General features: G+C 35.0%; 1 protein-coding gene across 1 annotated transcript in view; it reads left to right on the top strand.

The window, feature by feature from the left end:
* Nucleotides 1-22,271, top strand: part of CLGN (calmegin) — a 46,474-nt gene that overhangs the window by 17,594 nt on the left and 6,609 nt on the right. The window contains exons 3-11 of the mRNA XM_055317015.1: nucleotides 1,367-1,440; nucleotides 2,105-2,163; nucleotides 5,977-6,118; nucleotides 9,860-9,941; nucleotides 11,455-11,647; nucleotides 14,682-14,871; nucleotides 19,347-19,460; nucleotides 19,632-19,782; nucleotides 21,794-22,009. Coding sequence (XP_055172990.1) covers nucleotides 1,367-1,440; nucleotides 2,105-2,163; nucleotides 5,977-6,118; nucleotides 9,860-9,941; nucleotides 11,455-11,647; nucleotides 14,682-14,871; nucleotides 19,347-19,460; nucleotides 19,632-19,782; nucleotides 21,794-22,009 — 1,221 coding nt within the window. The remainder of the gene's footprint in view (nucleotides 1-1,366; nucleotides 1,441-2,104; nucleotides 2,164-5,976; nucleotides 6,119-9,859; nucleotides 9,942-11,454; nucleotides 11,648-14,681; nucleotides 14,872-19,346; nucleotides 19,461-19,631; nucleotides 19,783-21,793; nucleotides 22,010-22,271) is intronic.

Below are 22,271 nucleotides of genomic sequence, written 5' to 3'. Positions count from 1 at the left end.
CTTGAGCTGGTACAGACTTCTTGGCCTCACTTACCATGAGAGCTTTTTATTTGCAGATGAAAGGTGTTGTTTAGCTGTTTAAGGTCAATATTCTGCTTCTTGTTAAATTTTAAACTCCGTAAGGGCGTTTCTTTTAAAGACCCAGCTATGCCATCTAGAGAGAGTAAGGAATCAAAGAGCTGATGATGGACTTAGGTACAGTCCCTGCAAGGGTCTCTGGAGGTTAATACTTCAAAGGAGTTAGGAGATACCTACCACTCTAACTGCATTTGGTGACATTTGAGAAAAAAAAAAAACGATGGGACGTGGAACCTTGACCTTGTCAGTAATTACATTACATACAGTTATGTTTGATTATTGATGTCTACCCCCCCTTAGACAGGAAATGTACTATCAGGTTAGGGTAGGGGTAGTGAATAGAAAAAGCGCTTCATCCTTTTCCCTAAAGGCTGAGAAAAGAAATCTCATAGTCACACAGATTGAATCACAGAGATTGATTCAGAAAGGACCCAACTTGATCTGTTACTTTAGGCAGAATTTATTCATTCATCATCAATTCAAATTATCTTTTGATAATTTGTCAAATAATCTTTATAGTCTTTTAAATGGTTTTGGTGGTGTGTTCTTTATGGCATAGTGGTTAAGTGTATGAGCTTTGAAGCCAGACAGCTGGAGTCCCATCATGGCCTGTAACCATCTAAGTGCGCAACAGTTGATATAATATGAGTGCAATGATAGTATTTTGCTCTCAGAAGTCTTATGAGGATTAAAAGAACCACCGTGTCACTAGCACCAATTTAATTACCACCATCATAGCAGCTAACACTTATAGGGCACTTGAAGCTGTGCTTTGCAGATCTTTCTCTATTGAATCTTTTTCTTTTCTGGGTTCCTCATCTCTCAAAATGGTATCCTCCTCCTCTAACCTGTAACAGTAAAATGTAACAGTTAATCTTAAACCAGTCTATATGCTTGCTAAGTTTTTCATCTTATATGTGTTGGATCATGCTATTTCCTGTTTCTAATGATTTATATTTCCAAAGATTGTCACCTGTTAGGACCCTTTCAAAGCGATGTCAGCTGTGTCATGAGGCCTTCTCTGGTAGAATTTTTTTCCCGTCCCTCCTGTATTAGAAGGAATCAGTGTATTCTCTGTTTGCGCTTACAGTTTTTTTTTTTCTGTCATCGTATCTCTGATATTCTCCTGTATGTTAGTGCAAAAGGATCTGAAGTTTTGAGGCCATGTCATTTTTTATCTATTTTACCTATATGTGCATTACAAACTAGGTTCTTAACTAGTGAGATTATTTAATGAAAATATTTGCGAAGATGATTAACTTTAGATTTTAAAAACTCTATTTTCTAGATTAATTATAAGACACCTCAGCCTATGGGAGAAGTATATTTTACAGAAACTTTTGATAGTGGAAGGTTGGCTGGGTGAGTATTCATTCAATTCTCTTGATTTGTTTTCTTTGATTTAATTAGCTTTTTTGAAGTTTTTGGTTATTGGCCTATGAAAATTGCCTCTACTACAGAACTATAAAAAATGTTAAAGTACTTTATTTGACAGTGTAAACCAGTACCTTAACACATTTTTGTTGTGGATAGAAATGTTTAACTTGAAGCCATTTATATAAAGAAAATAATACAAATGAATTATGAGAATAGTAAAAATTTATGACATTTCTTCATTCCTAAAGACAGATATTATGAATCTGATTTCAAATGACATTCAAACTACTGTTCCATCCTAAATATTGGTAAAAAAATAAATGTTACTATTTATTGATTATTATTTACCAGACACTGCCCCAAGGGGATAGGTAAATACTATCTTTATCTTCATTTTACAGGTGAGGAAACTGAGGCTTAACATATCTTAAATATGATCATACAACTAGTAGATTGTGGATTCCAAATATGATTTAACTGTAGCCTTGCAAGATTCTATATGGGCATCTTTGTGCAGCCTCTAAGCATTTATTTTTTAATGAGAAGTGACTATTGGGTAGTCTTTTGTTATATTTCCAATATTCATTGTGTCTATAAATTGCTGGTTTTATTTTTAATGATACATATTTGCTTTCACCTTTATTTACAGGTGGGTTTTATCAAAAGCAAAGAAAGATGATACAGATGCAGAGATTTCCATATATGATGGTAAAATATTTATTTAAACTTTCGATAAAACCAGTACGAGTCCAGAGTTTGCTAGCTTTTGAGATTATATTTCTCTTAAATATATGTAGTCCGGGGCCCCATTGTGCTTCACAGCAGAATGTTCAGTCCTTTGTCTCCTTTCTGATATTTCTGGAAGTCTCTGGGCGATCCATGCTTAAGTCACCATCGGGTTTCCTAACTCGGAAGAGTTGAATTTTCATTCCACTGCAGTTAGTCACTACATGTCCAGCAGCAGTATTTCCCTGGCTCCCGCTGTTCTCTGTTGTTTCATCTCAAGCATGGGCACACTTATATCAAGTTGTAACTGAGGGCAAGATTGTCCTAGCCAGAGCAGAATAGAGGGTAATTTATGAGAGCTACAAGAAATGTGGCTGCTCCTGGAGCTCGGATCTCAGGGCCTTACATCCACTACTATTGGGTCTCTGCTAGGGTTATCTTGAGGGTTAACCATAGAAAGAAAGGTCCTGTATGCAAGAGTCATCTTTTCTTCCCCAAGAGGACTTTTTGGAGTATGAAGGAAGAATTTCTTTCTCTTTGTAGTCTAAAATCAGCCTCCTCCTTGGTTGTATCCTAAGCAAGATCAGCCTTTTCTCAAGGTGCCTGATCATGGGAATTCCCTCTCTCAGAGGACCTCATGCTTATAAGGATGTGACCTCACACGCAGACTCCAACAGGCTGTTACATGAGAACAATAACAAGAATAGTACATGAGATAATAGCATGTGTAGGATGTCACCTATTGACTTCCTTTTCATAGTTTATTTTAGTGTGAGATGAAGATTGTACCTGCATGTCTCCCTTTGCAGTGTTCTCCATCCCAGCACTTCCTTTGGGTTTGTATGTGCTTATATTCTCCATAAAGAGCCCTACCATACATGGATCAAGCAATATTGCATTTAGTCTAAATCCATTTAGAGAAAAGAATAATTTTCCTCAAAGAAGCAGGAAGTCTGCAGAGATGTAATGCAACCTAAAATATGCCCACGGAAATGTACATTATTAAACAGAATGTTTGGCTTAAAACATCTGTGTTTAGGGATGCCAGGAATGGCTCAGTCAGAAGAGAATGTGATCCCTGATCTCAAGGTTGTGCATTCGAGTCCCACACTGGGTGTAGAGGTAACTGAAGCAAAACAAAACAAAACAAAATATTTGAGTAGATATCTGTTTCACATTTAAGTAGATATCCATTGAGTTTGGTAAAATTAAGCTATGGTCTATCTTACAAGTGAGTTTAAATATCTATTTCTTGCCAGACAAAAGTGGCTTTTAATGTTTAAATGAGTTTTTTCTCCAGTTCAAAATTAAAAATCGAACAAGCAAGCAAAAGACCAAACTTATCATCCAGATTTTGTCTATAGTCTCATTAAACAAATATCCATGAAAATAATTTTCTCACAAGTTAGATTTAGTGTAGTTTCTGAATGGCTTTTGTCAATGTCTTGAAAGCAACTTCAGAAAATATGGAATCTGCTAAAGTTCTAGATCCTGAAAATGGTATTTTGGGTATTGATAGTAGTAGCATTGTTTACAAAGTGGTAGGTTGAGATTAATAATATTAGATTCTTTTGCAGGAATATTATTCACGGTAGTTAATGGCAGCTTCTTCAGGTGCCACCTGAATAAAGCTCATTCTGAACTTTTCAGGAGTAAGCACACCTATGAAACATGCTGGGATATAGAGTTTGCATTTGGAATAAACTCACATTTTCCAGATTGAGTTATTAATAAAAGTATAAATATCGAATAAATACCAGTTATTTAAGTGACCAATTTTCAGGATGTAAAACCATGTGAAATCCTTTGAAAATTTTTATTTTCACCAGAATTGGGATTCCTGGGTGGGTTAGTTGGTTAAGCATCTGACTTTTGGTTTCTGCTAAGGGTCATGGGATGGCTGTGCACTCAGCATGGAGTCTGCTTGGGATTCTCTCTCTCCCTCTGCCCCTTCCCCCACCGACACACTCTCTTTCTCTCTCTCTCTCTCTCTTTTAAAATAAATAAATAAATAAATAAATAAATAAATGAAATCTTAAATTTTTTTATTTATACTAGAACTTCTATTCACTGATTGCCTAGAATTTGGCTATGTGATCATTTAATAGAAAGTTATTGATTATTTGAAATTGGGGAAAACCTCTTGTCATTGAGCAATAATTTCCCTGTCACAAGTTTTCTAAAAGTGCTAGATGGTGCCTTTTGCATAGCTGATAAATATATGTGCATAATTGCAAGAAAAAAAGACAAGATAGTTTTAAAAATTCTTTAAATATTCTGAAGATCCTGAAGATAAAGTTATTATTTCCTAAAAGAATACCTTTTCTTTTGCTGAAACCGCAGGTTAGTAGTGATAATACAATTTATTATCAATGTGAGAGAAAAAATATCAAATGAATTCATCTTTCTTAGAGAGGTATAGTATAACCAAATTAGGGAGAGAAAAAGGAATAGAAACCTATGAACTTTTAAAAATGCATTTTATAAAGCCCAATAAATTCTGCACAGTGATAGACCAAAAAATACTTTCTGGCTCAGGACTGTTGAGGTTCTTGCACTGTTGGTTTTTTGTTTTTTAGGAAGGAAAAAAAGTAATATAAAGAGCAATAGTGATTCATAAGTGCCTGTCAATATTCAAAGTTAGTATAATACTGGAAAATAGCTAGTTTTTGCTAATTTGATTATCCTTGGAAAAGGCAATACCTATAATTCTCAAAACTAGAATATTTTATACAAATTAATATGATTTGGTTATTTTCTGTTCTAAAAAAGGAAAAGTCCAACACACAACTTTTGGGCTACAGGCAGCCCGTTGAACTTTACAAGATTTGTAGCCCATGATCTAATTTCAGGAGCTTTCTGATCTAAAACATGGAAAATCCCAGCCCAGAGAGGAGCTAACTCAACTTTACCATATTACAGCTACGTGCTTATCCAGTGCTTGCTACTTTCTTGGCCAAAAGTTCTGAGGACTAACTGGCCTAGCCTGAGAAGGGTGACCTTAACTGATGTTCATTAGCCATATGGTTTTCAAAATGCCCACAATAACTTTTTTAAATTTATTTTTTATTATTTTAACTTTTGTTTATATGAGTAATCTCTACACCAACATGGGGGCTCAGACTTAACAACCTTAAGATCAAGAGTCACATGCTCTTTCAGCTGAGCCACCCAGGTACTCCTAAATCCCTGTAGTAACTTTTGCAAAGTAAGAAAAGTAGCTGATGAGTACCATATATTTCAAAATAAATCGACTGTTGCAATCTGTTTATTTTGTGTTAAGAATGCTCTTTATCTTATCTGTAATTTAAAAATATCTCATTCTGTTTTATTTTAAAGACTTTATTTATTTGTTCACGAGAGACACAGAGCGGCAGAGACCCAGGCAGAGGGAGAAGCAGGCTCCATGCAGGGAGCCCCATGCGGGACTCGATCCCGGGACCCCCGGGTCACGCCCTGAGCCAAAGGCAGATGCTCAACCACTGAGCCACCCAGGGCCCCCTAAAATATCTCATTTTAAAAATCCAGTGTTGATACATCCGTGAGACAGACCACGTTCTGTAATTTCATGGATTGAAAAGGCAGAGAAATATAGTCCAATTTTATCTAAGAAAATGGAACCACTCTGATAGGAGCCGAAAAGAGCAGACATGCATACAGTTGCAGATATTATTTCTTGTTTTAAAACTTTATTTTTCCTAAATTAGTCTTCATGAAAATATTGGTCACTGCTGGTCAGTAATTTGTAAGGCAGTGTTTTGAGTTTTAGTTTAATTGCTTTGCTTTATGTTTTAGGAAGATGGGAAATAGAAGAATTGAAAGAAAACCGAGTGCCTGGTGACAGAGGGCTGGTACTGAAATCTAGAGCAAAGCATCATGCAATAGCTGCTGTATTAGCAAAACCCTTCATTTTTGCTGACAAACCCTTGATCGTTCAGTAAGTTGTATTGTGTTTTTCAGTACTTTTTCTGAAATTTGTATTAGTTTTATATATTTTGGCTTCTGATTATAGCTATGATGGTTATAAAATGGGCATAAAAATCCAGATTTCGATTTCAATTTCACTTACCTAAATATACAATGCGTGTATACACCTAGATCCTCTGAGGATTTGAGGGAACAGCAGGTTAATTTAAGAATTATGTAATATATACTGTTATATAAAAAATTCTGCCACCATAGGCTGCATAATACAACAATCACTGTTTTTATTTTAACTCTTTTCTTAAAACTACTTGCTCTGCAGATATTAACTTCAGTAAATTCAGACTAGAACCGGAAATATTACTGTTAAACCAGTTATAAGATTCAGAGGAAACAAATTTCTCTTAGAAAGAATACGCATATGTAGATCAGTTATCTTCCAAGCATAGAGCCCTTTTATTTTTTTACTTTTTAAAATTTAAATTCAATTTAATTAACACGTAGCGTATTATTAGTTTCAGAAGTAATTTAGAGATTCGAAGTCGCATAGAACACCCGGTGCTCATCCTATCAGAGGGCACACGTTTTCAGAGACAGTCCTTCTCTCCCCTCCGCCACAGCGTGACATAAACTGGCTTTATGATGATGTTGCTTATATGTGTACTGTCATAAAATCAGGTATAAATTCCTCAAGATTCACCTATATAAAATGGGTCTAAAACAAAATAAATCTATACAAATCGAGTTACAAAGCTGATAAAATTCATATTAAAAACAAAAGAAAATGCATAAATGTTATTTTCTCCCTTATGTTAGAAGATTTGGCTGTCCAAAGTTAAGTACAACACAAAGAAATATCATTGCCCATAAAGTATATCACTCTAGAACCCCTTCTTTTTTTTTGTTGTTAATATGTTAAACATGTTCCTACATAGTATAACTAGAATGCCATTTTGTATTTTAGAATTTTTTGGAAATATGGCATTTGGTATAATTGGCTTAATTTTTCTGTTGTGTTGTTTGGCTTTAGTTGCACTCTCATGTCCATAAATCTAAAATTTTAAATGTCAAAGATTATATGACTATTATTTTAACAAAAATATTTGTATAAGTACTTACTGGAACTAATATTTGAGCTTGATATTATTTGTCATTATTCAGGGTTTGGTTTTTCTTTTTTCTTGGAAGTTTGAAAGTAATCTTATTCTTTTGAAACTTAGTTGAATATAATATCACTTTCTATTTTGACTGTGGCTTAAATGAAAGGGTAAAGAAGAGTAATAGCGTAATATTTTGAGTAAAATGAATCACATTTAGTACTTGTGAAATTACTGAGTAATTGTGAAATTATATCTTGAAAAAAAGAAGAGGATGGCCAAGAAAAATTGAATGGCAGTCTTTGATATGCTTAAAAATAACTCAAAGAAGGAGAGTGAATGTCTTAATATTGATAAAATGAAATGGGATAAATAGATTTTAAATTAATAAAAATACTATGAATTCATAATATAACTTTGCTCTAAAGCTGCTTTTCTCAAATGGTGTATGTGTTAATATGCTTTATGGGATCACGTAAGTTTCAGATATGAAGAGTGTCCTATCTGCAGGCCTAGGGAAGCGTATTTGCTTGCGCTTTAAAGAGTTGGAGAAGTGCTGCGTGCAAAAACCTGTTTCTGACTTCAGTACTGTGTTTTCCAGACGTATCTGACCACAGAACTTTCCCCGTAACCGTAATTACTGCCTCCTAGGACAGTGTGGGGAATGATGCTCTGACTCAAAATAAGAGTGCCACATCCTCTTACACGTCCTCCTTTTCCGTGTGACTAATGACACACATTTCACTGATCTCTAATCTGTGAATCCTTTCACAGTCATACTGGGCACAAGTTAATGGTTTGAAAACTCTGAAAGTTTGCAGTGTTGAGAAATAGACACAATAATTGGATCTAGGCATATTACAACCACAAAGCCATGTTTATATTTAGAGACACAGTTTACAAAATTGTCTTTTTCAGTTCTTAATGTTTTCACAGAACACTTTGTCCTTAGATCACCTATAATAAAACTATCTTTTTATTTTATTTTACCTAAAATAATTAACATTTACTGTTAATTGCCCCTGTGCACCATTTGTTTTACTTTATATAGTCTTTTTTTTAAAAGATTATATTTATTTATTCATGAGAGACACAGAGAAGCAGAGACACAGGCAGAGGGAGAAGCAGGCTCCAGGCAGGGAGCCCAATGCGGGACTCGATCCCAGGACCTCGGGGTCACGCCCTGGGCCTAAGGCAGGCGCTAAACCGCTGAGTCCCCCAAGGGTCCCACTTTATAGTCTCTAAGAACATGTTCCATGAGAAAAAAATTTCTTTGTCGCTGCCTAGAATAAAAATAGTGACAAGGCTTTGAGGAAAACAAACTGTCCTTTATTTAAAAAGTAGAGAAGAACAAACCCTTTCTTCTGGTCATAATAGCAGCTAACATTTTGGGCATCTGTCCAGCGCCATGTGTGGCATTATCATTTAAGCATCGCAATCTTTTGAGGTCCTCGAGCTTGAGTAACTTGCCCTACCCTAGGTGTTGCTAGAGTAAGTGGCGGAATTAAGAATAAACCTCAGGTCTCTGGCTCCACAGTACATGCTTGTAACCACCGCTTGTAGGCTTCTTGAGAAGCAGAGGAGAAAGTGGGGGGAAGGATCACCCCATAATCTGGCAATGCAGACAATCACTTAAAATTTTACCGTATTTCCTTTGTTCTTTTCAGTGCAAAATATATACACTAATTAGGTTCAAACTGTCAAGAGTTCTGTATGCTATTTTTCTGTTTGTTTATTTTTACTTTGTATCACTGAAGTTTTTTTAGAGACATTTTTAACTGCAGCCCTTCCTTAAAATTAGCACTGGTTCCTGTTGCTTCTCTGGTTTTCATCTCTTTCTTTTAATTCACCAAACCAAGTAAACAACCATTTTGGTTCTTCCTGGTTTTCACCCTGAGGGCTCTTTCATTGATTATTTCACATGTAATTCATCAGTTTACCAAAAATTTCTCCCAGATACTGCTTCCTATGTCTACTGCCTAAACAAGACTATTTCCTTTACAAACACAAAACAACAAAAAAATCTTTTGCTGAAAATCACAGCGTTGCAAATCCATGAAAAGGCTCTCACATCAGCTTAGTCTTTCAGTTGTTTTTCTGTATTTCCTGACTGCTAAGGTCTGAAAGTAGTCCAGGTTATTGATTGAGATCATGAAATCTCTTTGCTGGAGGTACTTAATTAAATGTACAAGTTATTTAATGTGGTTTAGATGTAGTTGAACTAAAATACAAATTAGTGAACTGGATGTATCTATCAGAAATTTCTTAGAAATCTGTTACTATAGCTATGGTCATCATCATTTTTGTTTTCTTTAATAAAGAAATATGCATAGTGTATACTTTATCTAAATTTGAAATTTCCTATTATATTTTTAAAGTATCTTATTCTTAATTCAGCAGTTTTGATGGAAAAAAGTATTTCAATAAGTTGGTTGGCTTTTCTATAGTTGATGGTAATCATTCTATTTTTAATATTTTAAGGATGTGCATAGAAAAAACATTTCAGCTTATTCCCTACATGTTGTTAGATATGCTTTGTGAGAGCTTTCTGGTAATGTAAAAACATTTATGTTAAATGAATTGAGAGTAATACATAGATTTTGAAGAGCAATTAGCAATTATTTATCAGCAGTATGATTCTTTTTCCCTTCATTTAGATATGAAGTAAATTTTCAAGATGGTATTGATTGTGGAGGTGCATACATTAAACTCCTAGCAGACACTGATGGTTTGAATCTGGTATGATATTTTAATGTTTAAGAAAACCTTATTAAAGTTAATATTTTTAAGGAGTAATTAAGAAAACTGAAATTTCTGTTATCAACTGAAATAAAAAAGAACCTTAAAAATCTTTAGCCAGGGTGAGTTTGTATAACTTTAAGAGTGTGCCTTTAAGTTTCATACATAGCTATGTTACTTGATGGCATTGGTTTTGTTTTTGTTTTTTGTTTTTTTGGTTTTTTTTATGGCATTGGTTTTGTAATCTTTAGCAACATAATAAAGTTTGCCCTATAATACAGTAAAAAAAATACCATGGTGCTTATAAATGTCATTGAGAGATCAGTTAGTTATTATTATTATTATTATTATTATTATTATATTTATTTTTTTTACGAATTAAGAATCGAAAGTTTGCTCAGATAAGTAAAATAACAGAGCAAAGCACTAAAATGAAATGGCCAAAGAACCTAATAAAAAGGGTGGGCCGGTTCAGGAGTTGGCAGTCCACAAAAAAATAACCGGGTTAGAAATGTTTTCATAATGAAGCAAGTGTATTGGATTGGAGACATTTCTTGTCGCATTCTTCTGCAGGGCGGGGGGCTGTGTCGGGGCTTCTGCGTAACAGAATAAGGAAAATGGGACACCGGTGACATATTTGTCAGAATGCAGGGCCATGGCTAGGCTGTAAAAACATGGATTAGAGAATCCATGTTACTATTATTAAAATTAGTTAAAGGGGAGGCCAGTGTATGTTGCAATGTATGTTGAAGCTCTTGTTTTGGGTACTGTAAGGGGACTATGACTCAGAGGTATAAGGGCATAATAAATGCTCAGCATTTCTCTAAGCGCTTTATCTGATTAACTCAGTTAATCCTCAGAGAAACCTTATAAGGTAGGTACAACTATTACTTCCATATATGAGAGGTAATGGGAACAGGACAACAAAAGCTAAGAAAGTTACTCAGGGCCACATACAGCTGGCTAAGTGGCAGGGGTAGGATTTGAACCTCAGGATCTGACAACATATCCCATGCTTTTAACTAACAGACCAGGCCAAATAAAAAGAAACTACTAGTAGTAAAACAGGGAGCGTGTCTCTGTGTCTGTTTTTGTGTCTGAATCTCTCTTCACTCTGTGCTCAGGAAGGTCGTTTCCTGGTGTTTTCTTGAAAAACAGTAATGGGTAATTATTGTAGTCATAAGTATGCTTTCCTCTATACTTAATTTTCTTAACAAAATGTTAATAGTACAGAGTTATATAAAGTAATTAAAGCTTATTAGGATGTTGCTAGGGTGGTTTCAGCTTCTCCTACATTTTCAGGAAGGAAGGAGCATGTGCATTTTTTTTTAAATCTGTTTTTGAAGTAAAAATGGTCTTTTCTCTACATCCTTTATTGACATTTGTGTCAAATAATTCTTTGGTGAATTAGCATTTAATACATTTTTATGACCTCTACTCAATTGGATACAATAGGAAGATTCATTAAATTCTCTAATTCTGGACTAATCCCAACGCTCATCTCTCTTTGAAGGAAAACTTTTATGATAAAACATCCTATACCATTATGTTTGGACCAGATAAATGTGGAGAAGATTATAAACTTCATTTCATCTTCAGACACAAACATCCTAAAACTGGAGTTTTTGAAGAGAAACATGCCAAACCTCCAGATGTAGACCTTAAAAAGTTCTTTACAGACAGGAAGACTCATCTTTATACCCTTGGTATATCCTTTTAATTAATTCATTAACTCAAAAATATTTACTGACTACCGATATTTTCATGGCAGGTGCTTTGGGGGAAACCAACATGGGTCCTACCCTTAAGGAGCTTCTCTTTTCAGGATAATTATAATGCTTATAGTGCAGGTAGAAAGTGAAGTGCCGTATGAGAGGTGCAGATGAGGCGAGAGTTCAAAAGCAATATTACTTCCAGTTTGGAGACTTGGAGAAAACTTAGTAAAGGAGATTATATATGAAATAGTCTTAAAGAGTGGATAGAACATGGAAAATAAGAGGAGAAAAGGATGTTTCACGTGCTGTTGACATTAGTGGTGACGTAAGAACAGGAAACTGGAAAATAAGGTGAAAGAGGAAGTCCTCGATGCCAAGTGAAGAAGCTTAGACTTTACAGACCGTTGTGATTACGGTTCAGTCCTACCTCATGGTTGTTGTGGCACAGATATTTAAACTTTGAAAGAGAAAACATTGAGCAACCATTATGTCCCCATACCCAGCTTTACTTTAGGAAACAGGAGTTTCCATAGACATTAAGGGGAAGGAACATTACAAGGGCTTGTTTCTCCTCTTCCCAAGTGCGTATGGTTGTGGAACTTTGATGTTTCCGTGATTGTTTAAAATCCTAGCACGTCGGAACCTGACTAGACATCTCTATCCAGGACTAAGGTATTTTATTTATTTATTTATTTATTTATTTATTTATTTATTTATTTATTTATTTATTTTTGGTATTTTAGTTTCCTTTCCAAAGACTACAGTTGTAGAAATATTCATGTCCATCTGCCAAGGCAATGACCAATTTTATTTTTAATGTCAGCGTTGATACCCAAGAGCTTTTTTTTTTTTTTTTGAAATTAGAAAACAGAAACTGGATGTTTTGGGGCACATAAGCTATAGAAGTAGTGAGAAATTATAACTAGAACAGAAGAAATGAATTTCATTGGACTTTGTACAAATTAGGTGAAAAGCAACTTGGTGTAATATATCAAAGGCTGTAAGTTTATGTGTTTAGAAACCACAATTCCATTTTCAGGAATTTATCCACAGAAAATAATCCAGAAGAAACAAAATGCACTATGTGTGAAAATATACTGCAAATTTATTTTTTATTTATTTATTTTTTTTATACTGCAAATTTAAAGCAGTTCGAATCTTACAGTGGGAATTTTACATACGAGAATAATAACTGGAAGTATTTAGCAACAGGGGAAAATATTTATAATTTTAAAATGTTAAAAGAAAATGAGATTCAAAGTGGAGGTACATCATCATAGTGGCCATTAGGCAATTTATGCAAACAGAAAGACCAGGAAAAAAAAGGATTAATTTTCATTAGTTACCTGACACATAGCACGTACTTAATTTAGAGTCATCATGTGAGGTGAGAAGTTTCTATTTTACCTTAACTTAGGGTAAGTAACTTGCTCTAGGAAGTAAAAGTAACTGGTAAGACTGGACTTGAAATTCAAATCTGACTCTTAAACATTTTTTTCTTACTACTATACACAAAAACTTTGTTGTATTCGGATTATGGAATGACTTTTAAAACAATTTTCCATATTACTATTATATTATTATAACATCATTTTGTAGTTGTTTTAAGAACCTTACGGAGTACCTTTAAATTAAAGGCTTTATAATCCAATGCCTTTTATTGCAAATTCATGTAAAATATTTAATAACAGTTTTAGACAAAGATGGCTTTTCACATATGAATGCTTGTCAGATGCTTTTTTGTTTTAACTAATTTTTTAAGAATTTCAGTTGCAGAATCTATTCAGCACATTCTTTTCCAGATTTTTCTTGCGAAATGCCTTTTTTTGAATCAGGAAAAATCTAATACTTTTTTACATTTAAGATCTTACTCTTAGCTCTGCTTAAATCTTGACTTTTTCCTTTGTGTATAGTATAGTTTTATACTCTCGGCTATAATAGTAGAGGAAATATTGAAGGAAAAAGGGAAGGGAGAGAACATTGAGTGTGTTTGTGTCATTTGCGGGTTTGAGTATAAATTGCAGTATTTAATTCCGAGATAAGTAATAATTTGGGGTTGTAACTAAAACCTCTGGAAATTGGTCTTGCCTCACAACTATTCCTTCAGGAAGCGGTAGCCCACTTACTAATTAAGTCAGGATGGCCCTGACATTCATTGACAGCTCTACTGCCTTAGTTTACTGAAAGGAAATCCTAGGTATCTGTTTTCATCTAATCCTTTCCAAAGACACAGAGTTTACTTAGTGACCCCATCTCCCAGATTTACAGGAAGAGGAGAGAACTTTTATTTTGTCATTACAATAGAAAAGGGGGTTCTTTATGAAACTTTTGGCTTGAATACTTTTAGAGAGTTAGAACTCACCTCCGAACAAACGTGTGAGCTTGAATATTCTCAGTCAGCCTTAAGATACACTACAGTGTATGAATCATTGAATTTGAAGTGTCAATGAACTTTAAAACTTTCTAGGAAATGGTAGTAATGTATCAATGTGAATTTTCTGATTTTGGTAACTAGATTGGCGTTACGTAGGAAAATGTCCTCGTATGTAGAAAATATACATTAAAGCATTCCAGGATGATGTATATGAGGTCAGTAACTTACAAGTGGTTCTTGAAAAAAGCTCCTTATAGTGCACTTGGTGACTTTTGAAGTTTGAGATGGTTTCAAAAAAGTTATTTTGAAATGCTGAAGAAGATTGGGTTGCATTCTGTAATTACACAAAAGTGAAGTTGACTGGTTGTGTGAGTGCCAAACTGACTTAGCTATTGGATATTCTTTACTTGAGAAGTAATGGAGGATTTTATTAAATTATTATTACTTAGGACAAAATTTTATCTTTGGTTTTAGAAAACATTATACCTGGTGATCTCAGGATGTTTTGATTTAATATATTGTAATTCCTCTATTTCTGGTTGAGAAAAATATTTACCCATGGAATTTAGGGTAATTTTATTATTTAGAAGATGGTCTTGAAAATGTCAGTCATTCTGATAAGTGTAATAATATATTTAAATTGGTCTTTAGTAATGAATCCAGATGACACATTTGAAGTACTAATTGATCAAGTAGTTGTAAACCAAGGAAGCCTCCTAGAAGATGTGGTTCCTCCTATCAATCCTCCCAAAGAAATTGAAGATCCCAGTGATAAAAAGCCCGATGAATGGGATGAAAGAGCAAAAATCCCTGATCCTTCTGCTGTCAAACCAGAAGACTGGTAAGCGAAGAATTCAGTAGCAAAGCATTAGCTGGTGTAATTCAGTGATGAGATGCTGCATATAAGCGAAGTTTACAACCAGTGAAGCATACTCTTTTAAACATCAAAATTATATATTTTGACTATTTGGGGTGAAGCATTTTTCTACGATAGATTTTGTTGGGGCATCTGGGTGGCTCAGTCAGTTAAACATCTGCCCGACTCTAGATTTCAGCTCAGGTCATGATCTCAGGGTTGTGAGATCAATCTCAGGGTTGTTGGGCTCTGCACTGGGCATGGAGCCTGCTAAAGATTCTCTCTCTCCGTCTACCCTTATACACCAGCCCTCCCCCCCCGAAAAAAAACAAAATAGATTTTGTATATCCTTACCTTTTAATTATCTTAATTTTCATTCTAATTAATATTTTTATTTTGTTGTCTTTTTCAATATTTGTTATGTTTCTAACGCTGAGGATAGGGAGGATTCCGTGAATCTAAAACACCAACACTTTAATTTTAATTCCTAGTTTGATCTTTATCATGTATACTGTATAAAATATATAGTCTTTTCAGTTAATGACTACTGGCCTTAAAATGCCCATATGTTCAAGATTGTGTACAACTATATAGGACTCACTCATACTAGATTGCTTAGCTGAGTATTTGTGTTGTTTTCATTCTACAGGATTAGGAGTTTTTTTCCTTAAATGTACTCAGTTCCTGAGTTCCCATAGCTTTGAGCTCAGATGGCAAGAGATACCATTTTTGTTCACCCTGGCTCATCCTAACTCACTCAGTTCCTAGGGGTCGGGAAACTGGGAGTGGCTAGCTGACTGGTTCTGCTCAGGCTCTCTCCTGAGGTTGGACTCAGGCATTCATCTGAAGGTTTGACTCTAGCTACTGGAGGATCTGCTTCACATAAGCTACCACGGGCTTATGTGGCTGTTGTCATGAAGTTTCAGTGCCTCGCCAGGTGGCCTCTCCTTCTGGCTCCCCCGAAGGGAGAGAGAAAGCGCAACCACAGAAATTGTAATGTCTTTTATAACCTATCTCTGAAGTGACCTGTCCTCACTTGAGCACCTCAGCTGATTCTGTTTGTCACATTTCGGACTAACCTGCCTGGTACATTTGGGAGGGGACTACACAAAAGTATAGATAGTAAGTATGATCTTATTTTTTATTATTTTGGAGGGGAAAGGGGCAGAGGGAGAGGGAGAAAGAGAATATTAAGCAGGATCCACGCTCCATCTCACGCGCCTGAAGTCATGATCGGAGCCAGAATCAAGAGTTGGACATTTAACTGAGCCACCCAGGTGCCCCACTCACTGTGATTTTAAAAAGTTCTGTTCTTAGTTTAATGAGTTTTGTGTTTTTTTTTTCCATAATTGGGTGTTGGATTTATAAAGTGCTTTTGTATAGCCATTGAGATGACCATGTGGGTTTTCTCTTTTATTTTTTTAGTATAGTGTATTATAGTGATTGATTTTCAATATTAGGCTAACGTTGCAGCAGTCCTCGTTGTCAGCAAATATTGACTTTTTATATTTCCTGGATTCTAATTGCATGTCAGATTTATCAAAATATGATTTTCATGTAGGTTAATTCATTTATTTTAGATATACAGTTCCATGTGTATTGACAGACGTGGACAGTGATGTAACTACTACCACAATCGTGATATGGAATATTTCCATCACCCCCATAAGGTCCCTTGTATTTGTAATCAGTTCCTCCCACCCTTATCTCCTATAACCAATGATCTGATTTCTGTCTTTTTTGTCTTGATGTCTGTTTTAGTCTCATACTAAGTCAACAGTCCTGCTTTCTTTTAAATCATGTTTCCATTGAATATTATTTTCCATTGTTTACCTGTAAGCTATGTATACCTTTATTTTTAAACTGATTTTCTAGTAGGCAACCTATATGTGGAGCTTGTCTTTTAAGTGGAGTGTTTTAAACCATCTACATTTAATGTAATTATTAATATGGTTGGATATAAATTATGCTTATTTTCTTTTCTTACTACTTGTTTTCTGTTTGTCCCATATATTCTGTGGTCCTTTATAAGGTTTTTTCCCTAAATTCTTTTAGACTAAGTTATTTTGTTTTATTTTAGTCTCCTATTTTTTCTTTTCTCTTGGCATATTACCTTTTCCTCTGTGGTTTACTGTTTTAGGGTGGCTGTAAGATTTATAATGTTCATCTTTAACTTATTTCAGTCTACTGTCATCATACCACTTTACGTCTAGGTTAATCTTATAAGGGCCTTATATTTTCCTCTTTCATGCTGCTATCATACACTTCCTTCTATCTATACTATGAAGGCCACACATATTTATTTTGCAGTCAGTGTCTTTTAATCAGACAATTATTAGGGGAAAAGTTCTTTTATTTACCCTCACAGTTATCATTTCTGGTACTCTTCTTTTCTGTAGATACACATTTTCATCTGTTATTATTTTCCTTCTGCCTAGTAAACTTCCCAACATATTGTGGCATATGTCTGCTGTCATTGAATCCTCTCAACTTTTAATTATCTGAAACTTTATTTTACCTTAATTTTGGAAGGATGTTTTTACTATTGAATTATCGGTTGATAGTTATTTTATTTTATTTTTTAATTTATTCATGAGAGACACACACACACACACAGAGAGAGAGAGAGAGAGAGAGAGAGAGAGAGAGACAGGCAGAGGGAGAAGCAGGCCCCATGCAGGGACCCCGATGTGGGACTGGATCCCAGTCTCCAGGATCACACCCTGGGCTGAAGGCGGAGCTAAACCGATGAGCCACCCTGGCTGCCCGATAGTTATTTTAAAACCATAATTTCTTGCGTTGTCTTGAGGAAGCTTGAATTGTTTCTGATAAGTCAGTTGTTATTCTCATCCTTTTTCTCCTTTACCTAATATGTAATTTTTTCCTGTTTGGTTTTAAGATTTATTATTACTGATTTTCAACAGTTTGGTTTTGTGTGTATGTGTTTGCTTTGGTTTACTTTGCTTCTGAGCTTTTTGGGATGTAGCTGTATAGTTTGTATCAAATTTGGGTAATATTTGGCCATTATTTCTTTAAATATTTATATGTGTCTCCCCTTTCTTTGGAACATTATGTAAAATGTATGTTTACATTTACATGGTGTCACAGGTTACTGAGGATCTATTCATTTTTTAAAAGATTTTATTTGTTGTGGGGGGGGGCGGGCAGGAGCAGGATGGGGAGGGCCAGAGGGAAAGCAGACTTCCTGCTGAGCAGGGAGCCTGATGAGAGGCTCAAGGCGAAGTCACAGGACCCCGGGATCATGACCTGAGCCAAAAGCAGACTTTAACTGACTGAGCCACCCAGGCACCCCTGTTCATTTTTTTAAACCAATTTTTTTCTCTCTGCTTCATTTTGGAAAATGTCTACTCCTATTTCAAATTCTTACTTGTTTGTAAACATTGGGGTTACTACGTGCTCAGAAATAAGAGTGTTGCTTCTGGATAACCAAAAGTGTTTACTTGTTAACTCTCTTGTAGATAAAGAGAGATTCTTATTAGTGATAAAAATGTCTGCCTTCAAGCAAATAGTATAATGGGGAAAAAAACCTTTATAAGGTAGGAAGAACAGTATAGTTTTTTTAAAAACTAATAAAAAGTCACTTATTAATGCATAACTTTCATGAATTCACTTTCAGAAAAGGATAGGACTGCATCCCTTCATGTGGATTGTCTTACATTGCTTCATATTTGTTTACCCATAAAAACTAAGGCTGAGAAAGAAGTTTGCCCTTAAATAAGAGAAATGGGTTATGATAACCTCTTTCTGATTGGTGATACCTGTTAGAATTTGTTTTATAAACTGCTAAAAGAAATGTTCCCTTAAAATTTTAAACTCTATTAGTTACTCTGAACCCAGAGAGACTTAAGATAACATTGATATCAGGCAAGTACAAGTCTTTACATACAGGGAGTTGATTATTTGAGTTTATCTTACTTAGGTTTGTTTGAAAAATCATACTGTAACCTCTTGTTTAAAATTTTTACTTTTCTAAAAGATGAAAACTATCATTAGTAGTTCTATTCAGTACTTACTATGATTATTTTTATATATTTTAGAATTTGTTTTCTAAGTGTTTTTAAATGAAAATACTAAATTACGGGACACCTGGGTGACTCAGTGGTTGAGTGTCTGCCTTTGTCTGAGGTTGTGATCCTGCAGTCCTAGGATCAAGTTCCACATCAGACTCCCCAGGAGGAGTCTGCTTCTCCCTATGCCTGTGTCTCTGCTTCTCTCTGTGTGTGTCTCTCATGAATAAATAAATAATTTTAAAACAAATTATAAAAAATAAAAAGTGACAAGTTAGCAGAAGATTTTGGCGAATGAGAGATGGGGGAGGTAGTAGGCACAAAAGACAGAAGGGTAGGAAATACCGGTTGAATATCTTCTGAATTTTGTAACATATGTATTTTTAAACTTTGTGAATAATTAACACTTGGCACAAAATGCTCTATTTCCAGGGATGAAAGTGAACCTGCCCAAATAGAAGATTTAAGTGTTGTCAAACCTGATGGCTGGCTTGATGATGAACCAAAATTTATTCCAGATCCAAATGCTGAAAAACCTGATGACTGGTAAATATTCTTCATCTTCAAATGTCAATTTCTTTCTTGCTTTTTGCTACTAGTTCATGTGACTTACAGGAGAGACTTGAAGCTACTATACATGAGGTCACTATAAATGCGTAGATACACATTTTCATCTGTAAAGCTTTTATGTTGAATTTTTTCCCCTACTTTCCTAAGGAATGAAGACATGGATGGAGAATGGGAGGCACCTCGTATTTCTAATCCAGCATGTCGAATTGGGTGTGGTGAGTGGTCACCTCCCATGATAGATAATCCCAAATACAAAGGAGTATGGAGACCTCCAATGATAGATAATCCTAACTACCAGGTAATATCCACTTCTTCCAATTCCACAGTAAATTTAAAATGCTGTGATATTTCTATTATGTATCTAGTTGTTATTAATGTCATGTTGGGAGATGCCTGGGTGGCGCAATCGGTTAAGCCTTTGGCTAAGGTCCTGATTCCAGGGTCCTGGGATTGGCTCCAGCTTCCTGTTCAGTGGGTTGTCTGCTTTTCCCTATCACTCTGCCAATACCCTGCTTGTCCTCACTCTCTTAAATAAATAAGTAAATAAATAAATAAAATACTTTAAAAAATAATGTTAACTTTTAGAAATTTGATTTGTAATGGTATGCATTAACTATTTAAGAAGTCAAAGAAAATAGACTCCAACTAATTTATATTTAAAAAGTAAAGTATTCTTGGGGCACCTGGCTGGATCAGTCCATAGAGTATGTGACTTTTGATTTCTGCCTCATGCGTGCAGGCCCCATGGTGGGCATAGAGTTTACTTTTAAAAAAATTTTAAGTATTCTTTATGTGATTTTTCTGGGGGAATGATATTAAGAACTAAAGATCAGTGACTTCATACTATATTTTTCCCTGGTAACTGATGATCACTCTGATTCTATTTTAGAATTAGACATAAGAAATGAGTACTGATCAGAAGACCTCACGTTGTACATTTTCGTAATTAATGCCTGTATTTAATTAATGTGCTCCTTACTTTCTGGTGCTGTTAAACTATAGATTTTTTAAAATATGAATTAGATATCTTTTGATTGTACCTAGATTTTTGGGTAGAAATATCTGTGTTGTCCATTTAACCCTGTAGTTTCATTTAATTACTCATTGATATTTTCTAATATTTATTATATGGATGCAGTGACATATTCCAATTTGTTTACTGTGGTTTTTTTTGTAGCATTTATCACAGAATATTTATTTTGGTAACTTCTTTGTTGAATCTCTGTCTCCCTCATTACTTTAGATTTAATAATAGAGGATCCATGTCTTTCTTGACTGCGCCATTCTGTCCCTAGCATCTGGCCCTGTGCCTGGCACAGAATAGATACATATGATGGCGGAGTGAATGAGTAATCATATTGTTGAATTTTTTTGATTTGGTTAAGTTTAATCATTTAAAATCTAGTGGAACTTTTATGTTGAGGTTTTTTTTTTCTGAGGCTCAACCATGTCTGATAATTGATGCCCATGGTGAGTATATGGTAAGAGGAGTGGCTTCACGTCTGCCTCCGGCTCAGGTCAGGATCCTGGAGGTCTGGGATAGAGTCTCACATCCATCTGCTTTCCTGCTCGATGAGGAGTCTGCTTCTCCCTCTCCCTCTGCCCCTACCCCTGCTTGTGCTCTCTCTCAAATAAATAAATAATTTTTTAAAAGGTACTTTATAAAAAAATTAAAATAAGTGTCTTCATATTTTCCATACCATGATCTCTCTGATTTGGGCAAATGACTTCTTGCCTTGAATAGCTTTACTAAATGTAAAAATACTTATCTAAAAATAGTATCAGTTACTAGTGAAATTTAATTACCCAAGTTTCTGTGTGTTGGATTTTCACTTTGCCTTTTTTTTGCAGTTTCAGGTCAGTTTTATTCATAGGGAACATTGTGTACAGAATGAGAAGAAACATATTTATTTCCAATAAGTTGCTAATGAATTCATGTCAGTTAATGTTTTCTTTTTTTTCCAATTAGTACTGCTGATTTCATTCAACAGTAATGCCTTTTTTTTTTTTTTTTTTTTTAGGAGAGATAGAGAGAGTGCATGCTGGGGTGGGGGAGGGGGGAGAGAGAGGCGAGGGAGGGGCAGAGGGAGAGGGAGAGAGAGAACCCCAAGCAGGCTCTACATCCAGCTTGGAGCCTGACATGGGGCTGATCTCACAACCCTGCAACCGTTAGCTGAGCTGAAATCAAGAGTTGGATACTTCACTGACTGGGCCACCCAGGTGTCTCCTCGACAGCAATGGCTTCTTGAATAGCATTTATAATGAGATTATTTTATTTGAAAATGTCTTTAAATTATATTTTCTTCTAGGGAATCTGGAGTCCTCGAAAAATCCCGAATCCAGATTATTTTGAAGATGATCATCCATTTCTTCTGACTTCTTTCCGTGCTCTTGGTTTAGAGCTTTGGTCTATGACCTCTAATATTTACTTTGATAATTTTATTATCTGCTCAGAAAAGGAAACAGCAGATCGCTGGGCTGCAGATGGGTGGGGAGTGAAGATACTGGTAGCAAATGCTAACGAGGTACAGTATTTACCGTAGAGTAGTCACAGGACTTGGTCCTGATTATAGGTTATACAAATGACCCTTTAAAGGTAAATGAATATGTAGTCATTACTACATGTACTTAAATAAATTTGTCGGTAAAATATTTAGCCTTATTATGATGCAAGTTCATCATGAACTATATATATATGTGTGTATGTCTTCATTAAATTATGATAGCATAATGGGATTTAATTGCCTACTTGCTGTTTATAAGGATACTACTTAATATCCTGATCAC

The sequence above is a fragment of the Nyctereutes procyonoides genome, unplaced genomic scaffold (assembly GCF_905146905.1).
Source record: "Nyctereutes procyonoides isolate TBG_1078 unplaced genomic scaffold, NYPRO_anot_genome, whole genome shotgun sequence".
NCBI classification, from domain to species: domain Eukaryota; kingdom Metazoa; phylum Chordata; class Mammalia; order Carnivora; family Canidae; genus Nyctereutes; species Nyctereutes procyonoides.
Note: the sequence above shows the minus strand (reverse complement) of the source record. Positions and strands in the feature narration are given on the sequence as shown.